The following is a 17,798-nucleotide window of genomic DNA, read 5'->3' as shown; positions in this document are numbered from 1 at the left end:
TGACTTGTTGCTCCCTTAAGTGTTGGTTAACTAAGGTTACAGCCTGCTAAAGCACTTCAGTTAAAAGAGATACAAAGGCTTTGCACAGAAACGTTAACGTGCAGGTTTTCCTCACCTTTACATATCTAGAGCGTATCATATATATTTTGAAAATCAGACTGACTTCAAGTAAAGAGGTCATAAAATATCTACACTTAAAATGAAATAAAGAAATTGTTCACAAGTGAGATTCACAGCAAAAGTATTTAAACAGTCTTAGTTGAAACCAAAGTTACTATCTAGTAAGTTAGTTTTGAAGTTGTGTGCCATCAATGCATTCCAATTTCAAGGGTTGCATGTTTAACTTAAACACTCATGTGTAAGCATGCAGTAAAGCTAAAAACTAAAAATTAACATAAATTTCTCCTTTTTTATCTTACATTTTCTCATCACCTTGCAATATTCTACTTCCTGTAGTAAGTGATTTTGAAAGTCAAATTTTTTTTTAACATAAAAAGCATCACAAGAAGGTTGGTCACATCAATTTTATGCTAGCTTTACAAAAAAAATAAGTCAGCCTATAGGACCCCCGATTAACAGATTCGGGGTTATTTTTACCAACAGTAAGAAAGGACTTAGCAGAAATGCTGCATTTTGCAAAATGCAGTATGTTGAACACCTTAGTTTTTCCATATCTATGTTTTTGTTGATCCTGTACAAGAGGAAGTAGCAATTTTAATTTGGGTAGAAAAACAGTCAGCACTGCTTTAAATTTAGAAATTTATTTTGTTTAATCCACAAGCTTTATATAGCTTTAGTTAAAAAAAACAAAAACAAAAAACAGTGAAAACATGACAATATCCAAAGTTCAGGTTCTCCAGGTTTTCAAAGACCACAGCTCTGAAAGTATATCATTCAGAAGAACCGCAACGAGACAAGAATTATGAATGGGGCAACGACATCATCTCACAAATAAAATATATGTAACTGAAGGAACTTTTCTGGGACTGCTGATCATGGAAACTGCCCTTTAAAAAAAGAACATAAGAATACAAATGAAATTCCAGTGTTCCAAATCAACTTGTTACATCAATATAAACCCACAGTGTCCTGGCAAACAATATGCTTTCATTTATGTACAATTCTAAATTTCTATGCTTGATTCACTTTAATGGAGGCTATACAGGCAACATTAAAGAACAAAGATTATGGCATTAAAATATCTGTATGTACACCTTTGATAATTCAGTGGTTTTGCTTCTGGGTAAATCTACAACCCACAAAGGTTGGTAGTTTAACGCAAGTAGATGCAATAAACTCCGAAACGTGAATTTCGTAAATATTGTATAGGTTTTGGTCATTTTAAAGAAACTGTGGAGTTGCCAACAATGTTTAAAAACTATAAAAAAAAAAAATCTTACTGCTTCTAAAGAAAATGTCTTACTCTAAATGAAATAACGTCAGCTGTCAATGAAAGAATGTCACTAGTACACTGTGGACGCCTTTTGTAATGTAAATCCATGCCCTTTTACATGGTGAACCTCAACCTAGCAATTACAACAAATGTTATATTCTAAAGCTCAAACACGTTTTAGCAATTTGAAATTGAATTCTGAGTACAAACCAAATAAAATGTACATATATCAAAGGTTTCAGCCTAAGACGGTGGTGACACTTGTGCCTTCCTCATTGATCTCAGTGCCTTCTCTCGCAGATGTTTTTCTAGATCATCCAGATTATCTTCAGCTTCACTTTCAGTCTCCTTACAGTAAAAAAAAATAAAGCAGTTATTTCTGCAGCTACACTAGGTACTGATATAGTAGCATTTTTACTGCAGTTTCAGATCAGACTGTAACACAGAATCTCACTACAGTTTTCTGCCTCTAAGCCAGCTGACATGCTAGAATCTTGTCATTTAATCAGAAGTCTGAAGCACGTCAAATAATATATTGGCTAAAGTTAACTATCTGTTCCAACTTGATGGTGTAATTTCTGGAAGGACTTAAAAAGTGTGCATATTTATATAGAAAACATGTTGGGGTCCTGAAAGACTTTAGATATGAACAGTCTTTGCCATTTAGCTGCTTTCTATATTCTCTGTAGATACATAAAGGTAATTTTGCATTCAAAATGTCAATGGTGCAAAACCTGGTGGACAAATACAGCAGAAAGTATACACAAACCAACCTACAGAATTAAGAACAAAACAGAATCTCTCTATTCATCTGTGAAACAGTACCCGGTTAAAGTCTTAGTGTGCCTGTACTTTTAATATTTGAAAAATGGCAATTTTTTTTAATGATCACCTTTAAAATAATAATACAAAAAACTGGCATTTATCTGATAGATTACATTTTTCCAGGGTAGAAATTGGGAATTTTACTATTTTTGAACCTCCCTGCCCTGACAATCTCATCTATACTGGCAGTCCCTTTTTTCAGTGTCCACTAATAGCTTCTCACAAGCACAGGACTGAAACAAAGGGAAACTAGAATTACTCACCCGTAAGCGGAATTATTCAAGAGCATCTCTCTATAATCCCAAACCTGGGATAATGAAGGGGCATCTGAACTAAGTGGCAGCTTGATACAGGCCCTACTAATTTGAACACTGTTGTCCAATCCTCCCATTAATAACGAGGCCTTTAAAGGTGTTATTCTATTGCATTTGAAACCATAGGCTCGGGGGCTATTTCAACATTAAAGACCACGACTACCTTTTTAGGTTCTGTCTCTGCTTCTTTGTCCTCCTGTGGTGATGTGGTAGTAGCTGCCACTACAGCAGCAGCAGCTGCTGCAGCAGCCTTCTCTTTCTTGTGTTTTTTGTGTTTCTTGTGCTTTTTATCCTTTTTGTGTTTCTTATCCTTCTTCTTCTTCTTCTTCTTCCCCCCACCTTCCTGATCAGAATTCTGTAAATAAGAGCAATACATTTGATTTTTATGCCTGGCATGTCAGCTTTTTTATTTACTTTATTTAGAAGGATTCAAATCAATCCTTTTGTGCAGGTCAGTGCAATTTATGTGCATAAATAAAAAAACCCAAAACAAAACAAAAAAACCACACAAGCTCAACATGAACTCAGGGGAAAAAAAAATCAAGTAACTCATATATACCAAACTCATTTCTTAGCAGAAGCATTCAAGCTCAAAAAAAAAAAAAAAAAAAAAAAGATCATCTACACTGGGAAGCAACATGCTTGTTATGCATTAAGAGCTTAGAAGCAATTTATTGCAGCAATACAACTAAGAGTTCCACAGATGGTAAAAATTAAAGGGATTAAAAAAAAAGTACATTAAACTCCATTTACAATTAATGTACAGCACAGCAAGTCTGAAAAGGTTTTTTGTATTCCATTCCAGTGCCCAATGCACAAGAACACACGGCTTGCCCAGAGATAAAATTCCATAGGCTCCAATTAGCCACCTGACACCAGTCGACAATATTTCTACTACCACAGGGGTGGTCAACCAGGGGCACACATACCCCCAGAGTACTTGGAAGGGCCCCCTAGGGGGTATACGCGGGTGGGCAGGAGGCGAGGGAAGCTCACATGTGGTGGCCACTGACACTTCCCACCACCCCACACTGCCACTGCTCCATGTCCAACTGTGTGCCACCCTACCACCCCTTGCTCCGCATCCGGCCACCAGAGGTACACCTATTAACAAAAGGTTGAAAACCCCTGTACTAGCACCACACATGGATGTTTTGCCCTTGAAGTGCAACATGACTTCAATAGTTGTCAAGAACCATTACTCTGCCTATATTCTATGTTTTCTTTTAAAACCAAAGGGTCTTCAGCATAGTAATCGTCTCAAATTTTACAGGTCCCAGTAAAATGTGGCCTCACTATGATTTGGGACCTTAAATGATATCAATAATTTCATTAAAACAACATACATCCTACAAATTGTGCATAATTTTATCATATTGTATAAAAACATTAACTGCATGCCGAGTAAAAAAGTACTTCCCTGCTATTTGTTTCATATGAATCTCCTAATTCCAGTGAGTGGCTCTAGTTCTACTGTTCTGAAACTTAAATGCAGTGCCTATTCATTTTGTTCACACCCTGCATGGCTTTATAGACCTCTGTTATATCTCCCCCATCAGCCTTCTTTCCAAGCTGAGGAGTCCTAGCCTTTCAGTCTCTCCTGGTACGGCTGTTGCTCTATATCACTGATCATCATCGTTGAGGCTATATACATTGTTTTAAAAGCATGTGCAAATGCGAAAACTGAAACACTGATTAAATCTGAACGTTAAGAGCATTTTAGACCAAATGAAAAACTTTTATTTTAAAATGGAACAGCCTTTACTATCCTATAATTTTAAATGTACTTTCATGCACTATGGAATGGGGTTGGAAATGCCCGAGGACCACAATCAAGCATTAACAGGATCAACTTGTCATACATTTGACAAAAGCCCTCCATGCCTATTCTACATCAGTAGGATTTTTATTAGAAAAAAAACACATACCCTTGCAGGTGATGGACTCTGCGTGGGGCTTTTAGCTTTTTTCACAGCTTGCGGAGACCAGTTAGTGGAAGGGGACCGAGACCGAGCTGGGGATGGAGGAGCTTGATGTTTCTTGGGTGCTGGCTCAGGTGATCCTGATGCAGACCTGGATGATGATACTCTTCTCGCTGACTGCGGACTTGGTGTGGAAGCCCTTAAAAATAAAAAGTCTACAGTCAAATGCTTTTGCTTTTATTCCAAATGCACACAAAGTAATTGCGTTTCTCTGTAACTAGCAATGGCAATGTTACCAAATTGTTACAGGTTTACAAATTAACGTTCTGGTTAATCCTTTAACTTCTGTTAGAATTCAGCTTCAGTTAGCTGTAGCATCACAAAATGATCGCAGAAAGGAAGATCCAAAACATTACCAGGCACAGCAAAATGGCACACCAAGAAGATACAGTAGACTTACAAGAATCTCAGTATCTTTCCCTAGATAACAGCTAGATGTGCACCAATATATCAGTTGCATATCAGATCAGTACTGATAAAAGGAAAATTAACATTATTGACTATTGGCTTTTTTTTTTTTGCTGGTATAGCTGATAACGCCACATATAAATGTCGCGTGCATGCAGGCAGCTGCAGCATGGAGGCAGCCAGGAATTCAGCCCAGCAGTTTGGAGAGCAGTGCCCTGCTGGTGGTCTGGGGGGCAAGAGGTGTGGGGCAGATCAAGGCCCACAGTGAGGGAGGGAGTGGGGCCTCGGCAGCAGTAGGCACTGCCCAGCCAGGACGGCAAATGGGACCCTGGGGCTAGGATCGGGACAGAGCCATGGGTGGCTCTTCTCTTGCTTTAACTATTTTTACTTTCCATATCTATAAGCCAATTTATTTTATTTTTTTACTTTGTCTTCTTGGGTTCTGGGGTTCTTGACACTCTTCTGATGGGTCGAGTACTTGGAGATGGAGACTGCCTTCTCTGGGGTGAAGATGAAGCTCCCCTTCGCAGTGGTGGTGGACTTGCAGAAGTATGGGAAGCTCTAGGCCGTGGTGAAGGTGAATGCCGTTTGTTTTGTAAGGGGGATCGGGTTTCACGATTAGACCTGCTGGGGGGAGATCCCTTCCTATGCTTGGAAGATAGAGATGGGGAACGTCTCTTTGCAGCTGGAGAACTTCTTTGTTTTGGTGGAGGAGAATGTGAGACTCTGCGTTTCGACTGCGGTGAAGGAGATGCTCTTCGCTTTGGAGGGGGAGGGGGAGAACTGGTTCTTCTCTTTGGGGGAGGAGAAGGAGAGTATCGTCGTTGTATTGGAGGAGAGTATCTTCTGGGAGAAGGCGAACGTCTGCGTGGAGGTGGCGATGGAGACCTAAAAAAACAAGTTTAGAAGCTGTGTATGGTAGCAAGAGAAATGCACTTGGATCAAAGGAAAGATTTTACTCCCATGGTCCACTTTTAAAATATTCTTAAACAGTATTTAGTTAAGAACATTGGAGCATACCTCAAATGTTAACAGTTATTTCCATATTAGAAAATGAGAGCACTTGCTTGCTACACTTAGGACTTTGCCAACTAAACCACACCCAAAGAAAATAAAACTAATAAAAAAAAAGAATTCCCATGAAAAGATTTGTGTTAAAGGCATCAGTTGCATAAATCGTTGTATTCCTTCTTTTAGTACATAGTTATATAGCTCTACAAACACCATATAATAGAAAGCAATCCATGCAGTTCAATAGTTACCTTCGCCTAGGTAATGAAGGTGATCTGCGCCGTCTCGGTGGAGGGGCTGGGGAAGGTGAGCGCCGTCTTCTGGCCGGAGGTGGTGACGGACTTCTTCTCCTCCTACTATAATGAGAGAAGAGTCGCTTAAAAGACCTAATATCCGATGGCTTAAATTTTTCCAGCTGTTGTCATTATCCCCAAAAACTATGCAAAATTTACCTATTTCAAACACTTCTTCCAAAGGGGATTCTATTACAATATTAATATTGTCTAATAATGATTATGTCCACCAAAAGGAAACTGCCAAGTTTTCACAAGAGCATGGTATGAAAGCTGTAGTATTTGCCTTATCATACAAGCTTTTAAAACTGAGACTAAGAAAATATTTATTATTGAACTGGGATACCTAAATGGTTTACAAATTCAGAGGCACAGAGATATCAACCAATTCCAAGAAGAAATGTGTACTACCAAACTAGATACTGCAGCGAGCGCAGGCAAAGGGAAAAATAGAAAAAGAAGAGGGACTGAAGTACTACCTTTGTTAATGTAAAATATTTGGAGCAGAAACTAGGTTCTTTATGCTTTAAAGAAAAAGGTTGGCAAGTTATTTCTAAGGAGGAAAAGTGTGCCAAATACAGTCCTTCCAGAACACCAGAAAAGCTCAATCGGCTTATTTTGTGCAAGAAAAATACAGCTTTTCCATGACTCAAGTTAAATAAAAATGCAAAGATAGACCAGTAACAAAAAAGTTACAGCAGGACAGCTTTGAACAAACAAGACATTCATTGAATATAACCTGCTGGTTAAGATGTAATTCAAATATACCGCTGTGGAAAAAATAAGGGTATTAGATGCTTCACAACTAAACTTTGTTCATGAAACCACATACTTGAATTCACATGAGTTAAAGAATACCCATTTGTTTTCAAGCATCATGGTCAAACCAATAATACTATCTAGTCACACCTTCAACACTTAATATGGAGAATAACTAAGACTAGGAACATAGTTTACACAGATGCAGAGACCTTGGCTGAATTTATTCTCATTTAAAATCATGGAAATTGTACTCAAATTCAAGGAGTTTATGCACCATCTTTTGAAGACTGGCAAATTCAAACAGGCACGCTCAGCATTTAAAGGAAGAAATTAGTTACAATCTGGCTCAGAAAGGACACATCTTATGCTGTAATTACTTTTTGGTTAGTAGTGGCAATAAGAAAGCTACCTTCCCATAGCATTCATAAATGCTTCAGTAGCATATGAAAAGAATCAAGCAAGCTACATCGCCTAAGAGAAGCAATTTACTGGAACAGTTTTTAATAGCAGTGCAGGTAAGAACCTCTTACTGGATCTTATTTCACCAATTACAAAAATTGTTATTAACTAGGGAAATACAGAGGATGTTAAAATTTCACTTGCAAAAAACTAAAAAACTGTGGAAGTGGACAGCTGGAATTTCCTTGGCCAATTATCTTCTTATCTGATTTATCTTCCTGCAAGTTGAGCAGGGGAAAGGGAAGCTGTGCTCACCATCTGTGACAAAAGTATGGCTTGTCTAAAGAATCTTAAATTTATGAAACTCTAATTAACAGATTAATTTCTAACCAACCTTTTAATCACTGGTGATTGCCACCTCTTTCCCATCTGCATCCTGACAGCAGCAGAGAAAAAACAAAAGTCAAAATTTCCGTTTGCCACAGACAAACATAACTCAGGCAAATACAAACATAACTCATAAGTTTCAAGGCCCAGATCAAGTTAATCCTGCTGTACTAGCTCCTAATATTAAACTGTAGGGATGGGGGTCTAAAACCAACAGAAGTCAATGACTCTGATAGATTTTAGACCAGATCCTAGCATTATACAGGAAGCCTACTGCTGGTATCAAGGTTTTAGCTTTCATCCCCAAGATCTAAAACATGTGTAAAGACCACCTTTTATTCAGGCTGTACAACATATAGACAGTAATTATCCCAGTGCCCCACCCCCTATTTCTGCTGAGAGTCTGCAAACAATACATGTAAATGTAACGCAAAGGAACAGCTCATTTTTAAGCTATGGCATATGTATCAATATATTAGGGCCATGTGAAGCTTCAGTCCCCAATTCGATTCGGCCCAATTCAGTGGCCAAATCTCCAAATACGAATTGAATCAGGAGACCCTTTAATCTTTCTGAATCGAAATCAGACCCCTTTGAATCCATTTGGAGAGATTCGGACACAGACACAGCTTTAAAAGTTTTTTCTACATACCTCAATGTACCCAGGGGCTTGTGAATACTGTGATGCTGGGGTGCATGGAGCGTTCCACAGGAGTTGGGGGGGGCTCCCCAGCATGCATGGCAGCAGACCCAGAAGTGGACCAGAAGCACTTCCAGCTCTGCCCAGGAGTGCACCAGGGCCCCCGCCCCCAACACTGGTGCCTCCGGTGTCTGGGAGGCACCCGGGATCCCCCTGCGGCCAATCACCAAGCCGGGGGGGATGCACTGGGTCACAGGGAGGGCCCCCCCTGCACGCTCCCCAGTAGACCCAGAAATGGACAGAAAGCATTTCCAATGTACTTCTGGATTTGCCCTCAAGCATGTGTGGGCCCCCCCTGCACTCCTGTGGGATGCTCCATGCGCCCCAGCATCTCAGCATTCACAAACAGTGCTGATACCTCAAAGTACATAGAAAAAACATTTAGAGCTGTGTCTACGGCCAAATCGCCGATTCTCTGAATCAGCATCGAATCTTAAGATTCAGATTTGGCCAAATCAAATCCAAATCATCAAATCGAATCACTGTCCCCGATTCGGGCCGAATCCAAATTGAACAGGGCCTGTTTCGCATACCTCTGCTATGCTTGTATCTATCTATTGTGCAGAAGTAAAAAAAAAAAAAAGCTTACCGAGGGGAGGACTCTTTTTGCCGTTTTCGCGGAGAAGGTGACGGACTCCGTGAATGCGAGTGTCGCCTGCGCCTACCCACTTCACCATTCTTTACATTTGATCTTTTAGGTCGTTCCTCTTCAGAGGAAGACGATGAACCAGAGTCTATAAATACAGAATTTATCACTGAAAATTGTTTCACAATTTATTCTCGCACAATTAATAGCTGAACAATAGATATGGCTTTATTCTTAAAGCAAACCCTTTTCTTGCCGTGTTACTTATTTATTTTTTATACTTGCAGACACCATCACAGCATGGTGGAAAGTAGTACCAGGACAGCAAGATAAAACCCACAATTTCAAAACAAACCTCTCTTCACTGCAAGTCCGTTTTAGGGGCTGCCAAAACAAACCTGCACTAGTTGAACTAAAATTTTGTTTTTGAATGAATTGTTAAGTGTCAACAAGAACTAAGTCTAATTTATGTCTGTCAAAGGGAATATATTCTCTTTCATAATACTTTTTTAAACAGATAATCCTCTCCCATAAAGAGCTAAAGCCAACCTTGGAATAATTTAATAACTGGTTTAAAAGTTCTTTAAGTAAACTCATAGAAATGTATATGCTAAAAGGCTTCAATTTAAAGGTACCTGTTGCAAAACACAAGATATGTACCCATAAATTGCTGAAAACTCAAAGGACGAGCTAAATGAGTTTGCCCTCAGCAGTATGTTAATAGGCCCTCAATCTGCAGTAACAGAATTGCTCTTATTATGAGAATAATTTAAAAGGCTAGCCATGAACCCAGACACAAAACGGACTTCTGAGAAGAAATGTGAAGCAGACTATGAGCTAAAGAGCCACTCAACACAAGTAGACGAGAACTGAATCTTGAAAAACAACCCTTCTGACAGCAGATACTAGTTAAGTTTACAAAACTTTTAAAGATATGAACATGACAACAAATACACAGTGCAACTTTCCTAAACTTTGCTTTCTTATTTTCTTGGCATATTTAATTAGGAAATAAAGTTTCTCATTATGGTAAATGAAGCAAATTGAACACAAAAATTATAACTTAATTGTCACATGCACCAATTATATAACATTTTAAGCATGATTTAGGTACTACTGAAAGAATTAAATTAAATAGTGTTCGGAATAAAGTTAATTAAAAGTATCTTATTAGAATTACAAAGTAATGGTGTACCAGATGAAGACTGCTGGTTCTGCCTTCTGTACTGACGTCTCTGCTGCACAGAATCTGCAGCAGCCATTTTACCACCTTTATCTTCTTCTGAAAAATATATGTACATTTGAAAACCACATTTCAGCTTACATAGAAGTTACTAAGTCAGATAAAATATTTATTTGTAAAACTACAATAGATCATGTGTAATCTTTATTGTCTACATATTTAAAATTAATCTCTTTGTATTTTTTGTTCTGGCTGATGTTTTTGAAACAGCCTATGGAAGAGTTCAGAAAAATGGTCACCCTATTTGCCTTATGAGTACTTGATAACTCTTGCTTTAAATGCCAGTAAGTCCCAACAACTACAAGAAACAGACCATGATTCTTTATGATTTTTATGCCACTTAAAAGAAAAATCATTGTAAATGAGAACTTTACCTGATTCAGACAATTCTACTTTCCTAGGCTTTGGTGCTGGTGATGGAGACTCTCTTTTCTCAGGATTCTTATGTTTAGGTGCTAGAAGACAAAAAAAATAGCACACAGGAAAAAGCTGATTAACTATGATTTGCAAACAAGACAAAAAAAAAAACCCTCACACACTTCAGCATTCACATTCAAGGATGCCATTACATTTTCATAAACATATGGCAGTTTCCATCTTACGCCTATCAATTCTTGGAGTTACTTTATAGACTCTCCTCCCAGATTTTGTAATTAAAAAAAAAGATTGCATTTTTAAACAGAAGTGTATTAACTATATTACTGATGTCTCAAATTACAGTAAACTGAGAAGTTTAAAATGTTCTTTCCTAGTCACACAAATTTACTAATATTATGAGAATGCAGTCTAGGATTCTAGACAGATGAAACATTTGTATTAGTGTAAGTAGCAGGGATCCTGGTTCCCCCCACCCCCCATTTAAAAAAGTCCCAAATTCTCTGATAAGACCCCAAAAATCCACGATTAAAAAAAATAAAAGCTCCCCCCACAGCCCTGCTGGTGTCCCCTGGGAGTGTGCACAGTGGTGGGGAGCCAGCCCCACCCCCTGACCAAGCCACCCAAAGCCCTGTCCCATGCCACACAGGGGTTCTTTGAGGCCCCAGGGCCTCAAGCCCCACACACTGCCCAGCTGGGCAGCAGCCACAGCTCTGCCCAACTCCCTCCCTATGGAGGCCTCAACACCAGCCTGCAGAGGGCTCACTGCAAAACTGCAAAATCCACAGGTTTCTCTGCTAAAATGAGAAATCCACATTTGACTCCAGTAAGGGAGGAAAAGTCTGCATTTTACTCCATTTTTGTGGGAAACAGAAAGCCTGGATCTCTGATAATTAGGGCCATGTACACATGTAGAGAAGTAGTGAACACACAGAATCACAGAAAATTAAGGTCAGAAGGGGCTCAGGAGGTCACATTGAGTCCAACCCCCTGCTCAAAGCAGGACCATCGCAACTAGATCATCCTGGCCAAAGCTTTGTCTAGCCAGGTTTTGAAAACCTCCAAGGATGGAGCTTCTACCACCTCTGGGTAACTTGTTCTAGAGCTTTACTACCCTCCTAGTGAGAAAATTCTTCCCAATATCTACCCTAAACTTCCCCTGCTGCAACCTGAGCCCACTGCTCTTTGTTCTGTCATTTGCCACTGAGAACAACTATGCAAAATTCAAAACTGAGTTAGCTTCAGTCAGTCTAGTGGAGAATTACCCTTGGAAGAACTGGTAGTAAAATTTTACAGGTGTACATTACACTAACTCAGGTTTTGCCTTTCCATATTTATCCTGGGGTAGTCATTTGTTCAGAGCAAGCAGGCCACTCCCTATACTGCTGCCACCCTCTGGGGAGATGCAGGAATGCTTCCTATTGCACGAGCAACCCCAGGACATCTACACATCTGAAGTTACACTGTGATCGGGGACAGATATCAGTACAGAAAACCCATGTACGTTATTCATGCGACTAAGGACTTAGAATTGTATTGTAGTTTAATTACCAGGCATGTTTGGAAGAGATTCTTTCTTTTAGGAAATGCATCTCATCATAATTTTAACCAACTTAATTCAACTACAGTCATTTTAAGATCTCGGTATACATTTCATAATTAAGAGTTTTGATATTAAAAGACCAGATTTAATAAAATGTCTGTTCAACAACTGCTCTACTCCGAAAACACAATAGTTTGAGGCAGGCTATTTTTTGGCTAGGAAAGGACAGCTAGATAACTTGTTTGAGTTACCTAGTTTCAAGCTAGATCAGGTGTTCCTAGCAATACAGCCGTGATAAACACAGTGCACAGTTCAGTGCATGCTAACTATGCCAAGTATTTATTCAGTTCTTGAGATGAGTTTTATAGCCTACAATGGAGTTCCTTATTATGTGAGGCTACATTAAACTCAATAGCTGAGTACATTTACACTACTTCATGGTCAACAGCAGCTGAGGTATAGTGTAGATACACTCTGTATAAATCAAAAAGTGCAAAATGATTAAACGGAGAGGAAAAGAGAAACACATGCACACATTTGACCATACCTGATGTTCTGCCTGGAGAAACAGAGCCACGGCCTTTTCTTGCACGATTCGTCTGTTGTGGGGTTGGAGACCTACGTGGTTTTGGTGGTGGACTCGCTGGCGGGGACGGTCTGTGCCTCCGCCTTGGAGGACTTGCAGAAGGGGAGAGTCTACGCGTCTTACGAGGAGGACTGGATACTATTCTTTTTGGTGGTTTCTTTGGTGGTGATCGCGAACGCGAAGAGGAGGAAGACGAGCTACTTCCAGATATAGATGCCGATGACCTTCTTCTCCTGCAAATTCAAAGTTATTATTAGGTTCTGATTAATACCACTGTTTGAAGTGTGCAAGTGTTAATATAGGACTTCACTCATGTGCAAGCATTTTTTTTATCAAGAAATACAACAGTACTTCCAAAATGAACTGGCAAATACTCCATATACTTGCTCTGTAAAGGCAACTAAACTCAAACTACAAAAGTGCATGCAAACAATTTGTTAGTAATACCTTTTAGTTTTCTTTCTGCAAAACTGCAAAAAATGCTGAGCTTTTTTTTGGAGACATTAGTTTTATTTAGGCTCCAATTTCTCAATCATTGAAACTTCCATAGGAGAACTGGATCTACTGGACCTCAAAAGCAATCTATTCAATAGACTTATATTGCTAAGAACCAATTTAAAAAATGCTTATAGAAAAATTTAATACCAGGAAGCAAAAAATTCTGTCAGGCAAGTTAAAATTTGAAACTGTTTATATTCAGACTTGTTAAACATAAAAACTCAAAAAGATAGGGTCTCTAGAATTCTGCGGCAAAATTTGTGGCAAGTTCTGTTGCAATTGTGTACCTGCAGAATCTACCTTTGGCAGCAGAATTGCTGAGAACCTGAAAAAAAGAAACCCTATCTTGAGTGAGAAAACATGCTGAAAAGGTATACTTGTACAACTTGTAAAATAAAGTTTTGTTATTTTTACAGTAATTGTAAGTCTGGAACTTTTTTTTTAAACAAACTTAAAAAAATATGAGAAACTAAGGAAAACAAGGCTCAAAACTCCAAAGAAAATATTACTATCATTCTTACGTCTGCTGAAAACCAAAGTTTACTATTTTCCCACTACTGTGAAAGTCTGATGCGCACAGCAGCAGGAACAATAATATTTTTTTGCTACTACAATTGTTTACAGGGTAGCAAAGGAGTAAATTCCTAGCAACACTGAGCAAAAGGACCACTAAGAAGAGACTGAACCAAGTTCTTAAAAAGCCAGTTTTATAAAAGAAAAGTAGTTGAAACTTCAACTGCATCATCCCAAGAGTGAATCATGTGCAATGAAGTAATGACTGAAGGGTAGGGCTGCACGAAGCTTCAGTTACTGATTTGATTCAGCAGAGATTTGGCCTGATTTGATGGCCAAATCTCCAATTCTGAATCGAATCAGGAAACCCATTAATCTCTCCGAATCGAATAGGAACCCTCCGAATCGATTCGGCAATTTGAATATAGACCCAGCTTTAACTGTTTTTTCTTCGTACCTCAAGGTACCAGGTGGTTCATGAACACTATGATGCTGGGGCACATGGAGCGTCCCACAGGAATTTGGGGGGGGGGGTCGTCATCGCCAGCATGCTTGGCAGCAGAACCAGAAGTGGACCAGAAACACTTCTGGTCTACTTTTGGGTCCACTGGGGAGCATGCTGGGCTCCCCCCCGGTTCAGTGACTGGTGCCTCCTGGGTTTGGAGGGACACCCGGGGCCCCCCCACAGTCAATCGCTGAGCTAGGGAGATGCGGGGGGGGCCCCCAGCATGCTCCCCGGCAGACCCAGAAGTGGAGTGGAAGTACTGGGTTTGCTGATGAGCATGCGGGCGGCCCCCTGCACTCCTGCAGGATGCTCCACCTGCCCCAGCACCGCAACAATCATGAGCCGCATCTGCTACCTCAAGGTATATAGAAAAAACAATTTAAAGCTGTGTCTGTGACCAAATTGCTGAATCAGCACCGAATCTTCAGATTCAGCCAAATTGAATCAGGGACAGCAATCTGAAATTGAATCAGAACCACTGTCCCTGATTTGGGCCAAATCCAAATTGAATAGGACCCGTTTCGCACCGCCCCCCCTTGTGACAGCCTTTCAAAAACCTTTTCTGAAAAAAAAAAAAAGGACTTGTACCGTCTCACTGGGGATCTGCTTCTTCTGTGTCTGGGTGGTGGAGGCATTCGCCTTGGAGGGCTTCTTCTCCTGGGAGAGGGCCGTCGTCTTGGGCTCGGCCGCCTTCTAGGGGAGTAAGACCTGTCACAATCAAAAATTCAATGAACAGCAACTTCCTACGATTTACTGACTGTAGGTAGCTTGATTTACAAGAAATCAAGAGGGAAGCTGCTTTATAACACACACATCACACAAAGCTATGTTTTTACTGTAATAAAAGTGTTGCCTTTCAGCCATATCAAGGATGTCAAATTCCACTAAAAACTCTGATAAGCTGAGCAGTCCAAAGGAGAAATTAAAATCCAAATATTTTTAGAAGAAGATTGTAAAATTGCCAGCAGCTGCTGTATGCCATATTCAGGATTAAGTAACCTTTCCTAGCCTGAGTGATATTTTAAGACATGAGGTCTCACATCTCACTAAAAATTTTTGGTAATCTAAGGAGAATACCATGGTGGTATTTTTATAACTATTTTTGGCAATAACTCCATAAGTTGTGTAAATGGGAAAATATAATAAAATTGATTCAGCTCCTATTGTTTTATTTTCAAAGACAGAATTCACTTTACCTTGACCTTGATCTATGACGCCTTCTTGGTCTGGAATGAGAAGGGGACCGAGACCTTGACCGTGACCTTGACTTGGACCGAGATGGTGATCTCTGACGAGGCTTCTCTTTTTCTTTTTCTTTCTCTTTCTCTTTCTTTAAACTTTTTTCTGGAGAAGTTTCTTTAGTATCTGGTACAGGCTCAGGTTTAGGAGCTTTTAGGATATCACTGTTAAATTAAAAAGCCTACAATATAAATGTGTACCACGTGTAAAAATGTTCATTACATTTGTAAACAACCTCTGCCAGTGCTCTCACTCATAAGGATCATCATGAACGACACACTCAGTGGACATCCCTTATCCCATTAAAATTCCACTGTGTAATTAGACAACTTATGGTCCAAAGTAAGTATTTACTTTCTGCCAAAAGGTTATTAGAACAATATATGTAGGTCACACATTAATTTCAGGGGAACACAAAAATGTTGAAGAATGGAATTGAATAATAACCAAATAGAAAGCATTGGGGGGAAAAAAAAAAGATCAGTATCTCTGGGATGACGCTTATGATAATATCCATTACTTAGAACTCAGTCTTGCAACACTTAGAAGGAAAATGAAATAAGCTAAATGAATACTGATAAAGGAAAGGACACAGCTAGAATAATGCAACTAAGTATCAGTGAAACAGTCTGTTTTTCCAGAGATTCTCTCTCAAGTATTCCACATGGCAATAAATCTTTTTGAGGACGACGTTTGCAAATTCATACACCATATAAAAAGTGGCTAATCCTTTGATGTGTAGCTGTTTTCTACATTACAATTCTAGCATCGAGATCTAAAATTACTTCATTACTCTACAGAACAATAACAATTCCCTATGGTAAATTAATTCCAAGGTAAAAATCAACTCTGGTACTTGCCTAGTTGAGGTTGCCTCTTGAATCAAAGTTTCCTTTGCTTTTACAGAAGGCTCTGGCTCTGGAGTCTCCTCTTTCTTTTCTGGTGCAGGGGTGATGCTACGGCTCTTAGTTCTGTGATGAGGGGATCGAGAATGGCTGCGTTTTCTCTCTCTCCTGACAGGGGACGATCTCCTTCTAGGGGAAGGAGATCTTGATTTGCGTCTAAGAAGAAGAATTCACATTCAAATCCTGCATCCTTTTAGGAACACACTTAAAAAAATTAAATTCCATATATGTTACAGCCATACTCTCTACTCACTGTACAAACAAAATGCAGAATTATTCTGGATTTTTGGTTTTTATAGCATTTAAGTTTAGACTGAAATCAGTTGCAGTTAACAGAAAATCTGGACAAAAGCTATTATCACTGAAAATGGCCCTCACTGTGACAATGCAACATCCTTACAATTACAAACATTGCTTATGCCACTATTCCAGTCATTTATCTTCTATTAATGTACGGTAATAAGTTGGACTGGTTGTAAACATGTAGGATTTGTACAATTTGCATTATTGGTATATTTAAGTGACCACTCTATTAAATACAACCACTGTATTAAATACAACCTTCTTGGGCTTCTGGATCTCTCCCTTTTTTCTCTGCTGTCTTTGTCTTCCTTGTCCCTCTTGTCTTTGTCCTTATCCTTGTCCTTGTCCTCATCTTGCTTCTTCATAGAAGCCAACTTCTCTTGCTCAATCTAAATTAGGAGTATATTAGGTACTTAATTGAGAAGCACCACACAGAAATTACCATAAACATTTGTTTTAAGCAACCAAAAACTTGTGTTAAAACAAACACTTACAGCTGTTTCATAAATCCGTGTAAATTACACATATTCAGCAAAAGGAAAGGCACATAACGCAGCTTCAAGGCTTTGTAGCTCTACAGAAATTACAGTGCTATGGGCGGCTTACACACTTCAGAGCCCTCTGGTCAGGTCCTGATTGGGCTGCAGCTCTTCCCCTGTAGACTGTCAGGGGGACAGCTACACTCCCTCTCACCCCACCCTGGGGAAGGGCAGGAGGGAAGGAAAGTGGAGCACAGTGGAATACTGGGGGAACAAGAGCCCCCCTGCATGCTAGACACAACTGTCCACATGTTACATGCACTGCTACAAACATGACCAATGGCAGGGGGTTGGACTTGATGATGTGCTCAGGTCCCTTCTGACCCTACTAACTATGAAACTCTGACAAAAAGTTCCTGTTAAAAATAGCAACCAGTTTGTGGCAGATCCACCATCTTTCTGGTGCTATAGATGGCAAGAACATATGCACGCTTGCTTTTTGTAGAGATGAAAGGGCATATATAACACGACAAATGCACCTGAGGCTCT

At 39.5% G+C, this 17,798-nt stretch overlaps 1 protein-coding gene across 13 annotated transcripts in view; it reads right to left on the bottom strand.

Annotated features, from left to right (window-relative positions):
• Positions 1 to 739: 739 nt before the first annotated feature.
• The window catches only part of SRRM1 (serine and arginine repetitive matrix 1), a 27,301-nt gene continuing 10,242 nt past the window's right edge, over positions 740 to 17,798 (bottom strand). For 3 of the 13 annotated variants that reach the window (XM_019547617.1, XM_019547628.1, XM_019547629.1), the window contains 12 exons: positions 15,520 to 15,726; positions 14,912 to 15,031; positions 12,769 to 13,040; positions 10,678 to 10,758; positions 10,241 to 10,342; positions 9,064 to 9,208; positions 7,782 to 7,823; positions 6,185 to 6,289; positions 5,349 to 5,810; positions 4,461 to 4,653; positions 2,696 to 2,887; positions 806 to 1,741 (listed from right to left, as the gene is read on the bottom strand). In XM_019547617.1, the coding sequence (XP_019403162.1) occupies positions 1,637 to 1,741; positions 2,696 to 2,887; positions 4,461 to 4,653; positions 5,349 to 5,810; positions 6,185 to 6,289; positions 7,782 to 7,823; positions 9,064 to 9,208; positions 10,241 to 10,342; positions 10,678 to 10,758; positions 12,769 to 13,040; positions 14,912 to 15,031; positions 15,520 to 15,726 (2,026 nt within the window). In that variant the 3' untranslated portion in view covers positions 806 to 1,636. Of the gene's footprint in view, positions 1,742 to 2,367; positions 2,452 to 2,695; positions 2,888 to 4,460; positions 4,654 to 5,348; positions 5,811 to 6,184; positions 6,290 to 7,781; positions 7,824 to 9,063; positions 9,209 to 10,240; positions 10,343 to 10,677; positions 10,759 to 12,768; positions 13,041 to 14,911; positions 15,032 to 15,519; positions 15,727 to 16,422; positions 16,624 to 17,028; positions 17,188 to 17,798 lie in introns of those variants that run through there. The other 10 variants (XM_019547630.1, XM_019547618.1, XM_019547619.1 and 7 more) reach the window with 10 other exon arrangements.

The sequence above is a fragment of the Crocodylus porosus genome, unplaced genomic scaffold (assembly GCF_001723895.1).
Source record: "Crocodylus porosus isolate Cpor-Errol unplaced genomic scaffold, CroPor_comp1, whole genome shotgun sequence".
NCBI lineage: Eukaryota > Metazoa > Chordata > Crocodylia > Crocodylidae > Crocodylus > Crocodylus porosus.
The sequence above is the reverse complement of the archived record's forward strand: the minus strand, read 5'-3'. Positions and strand labels throughout refer to the sequence as shown.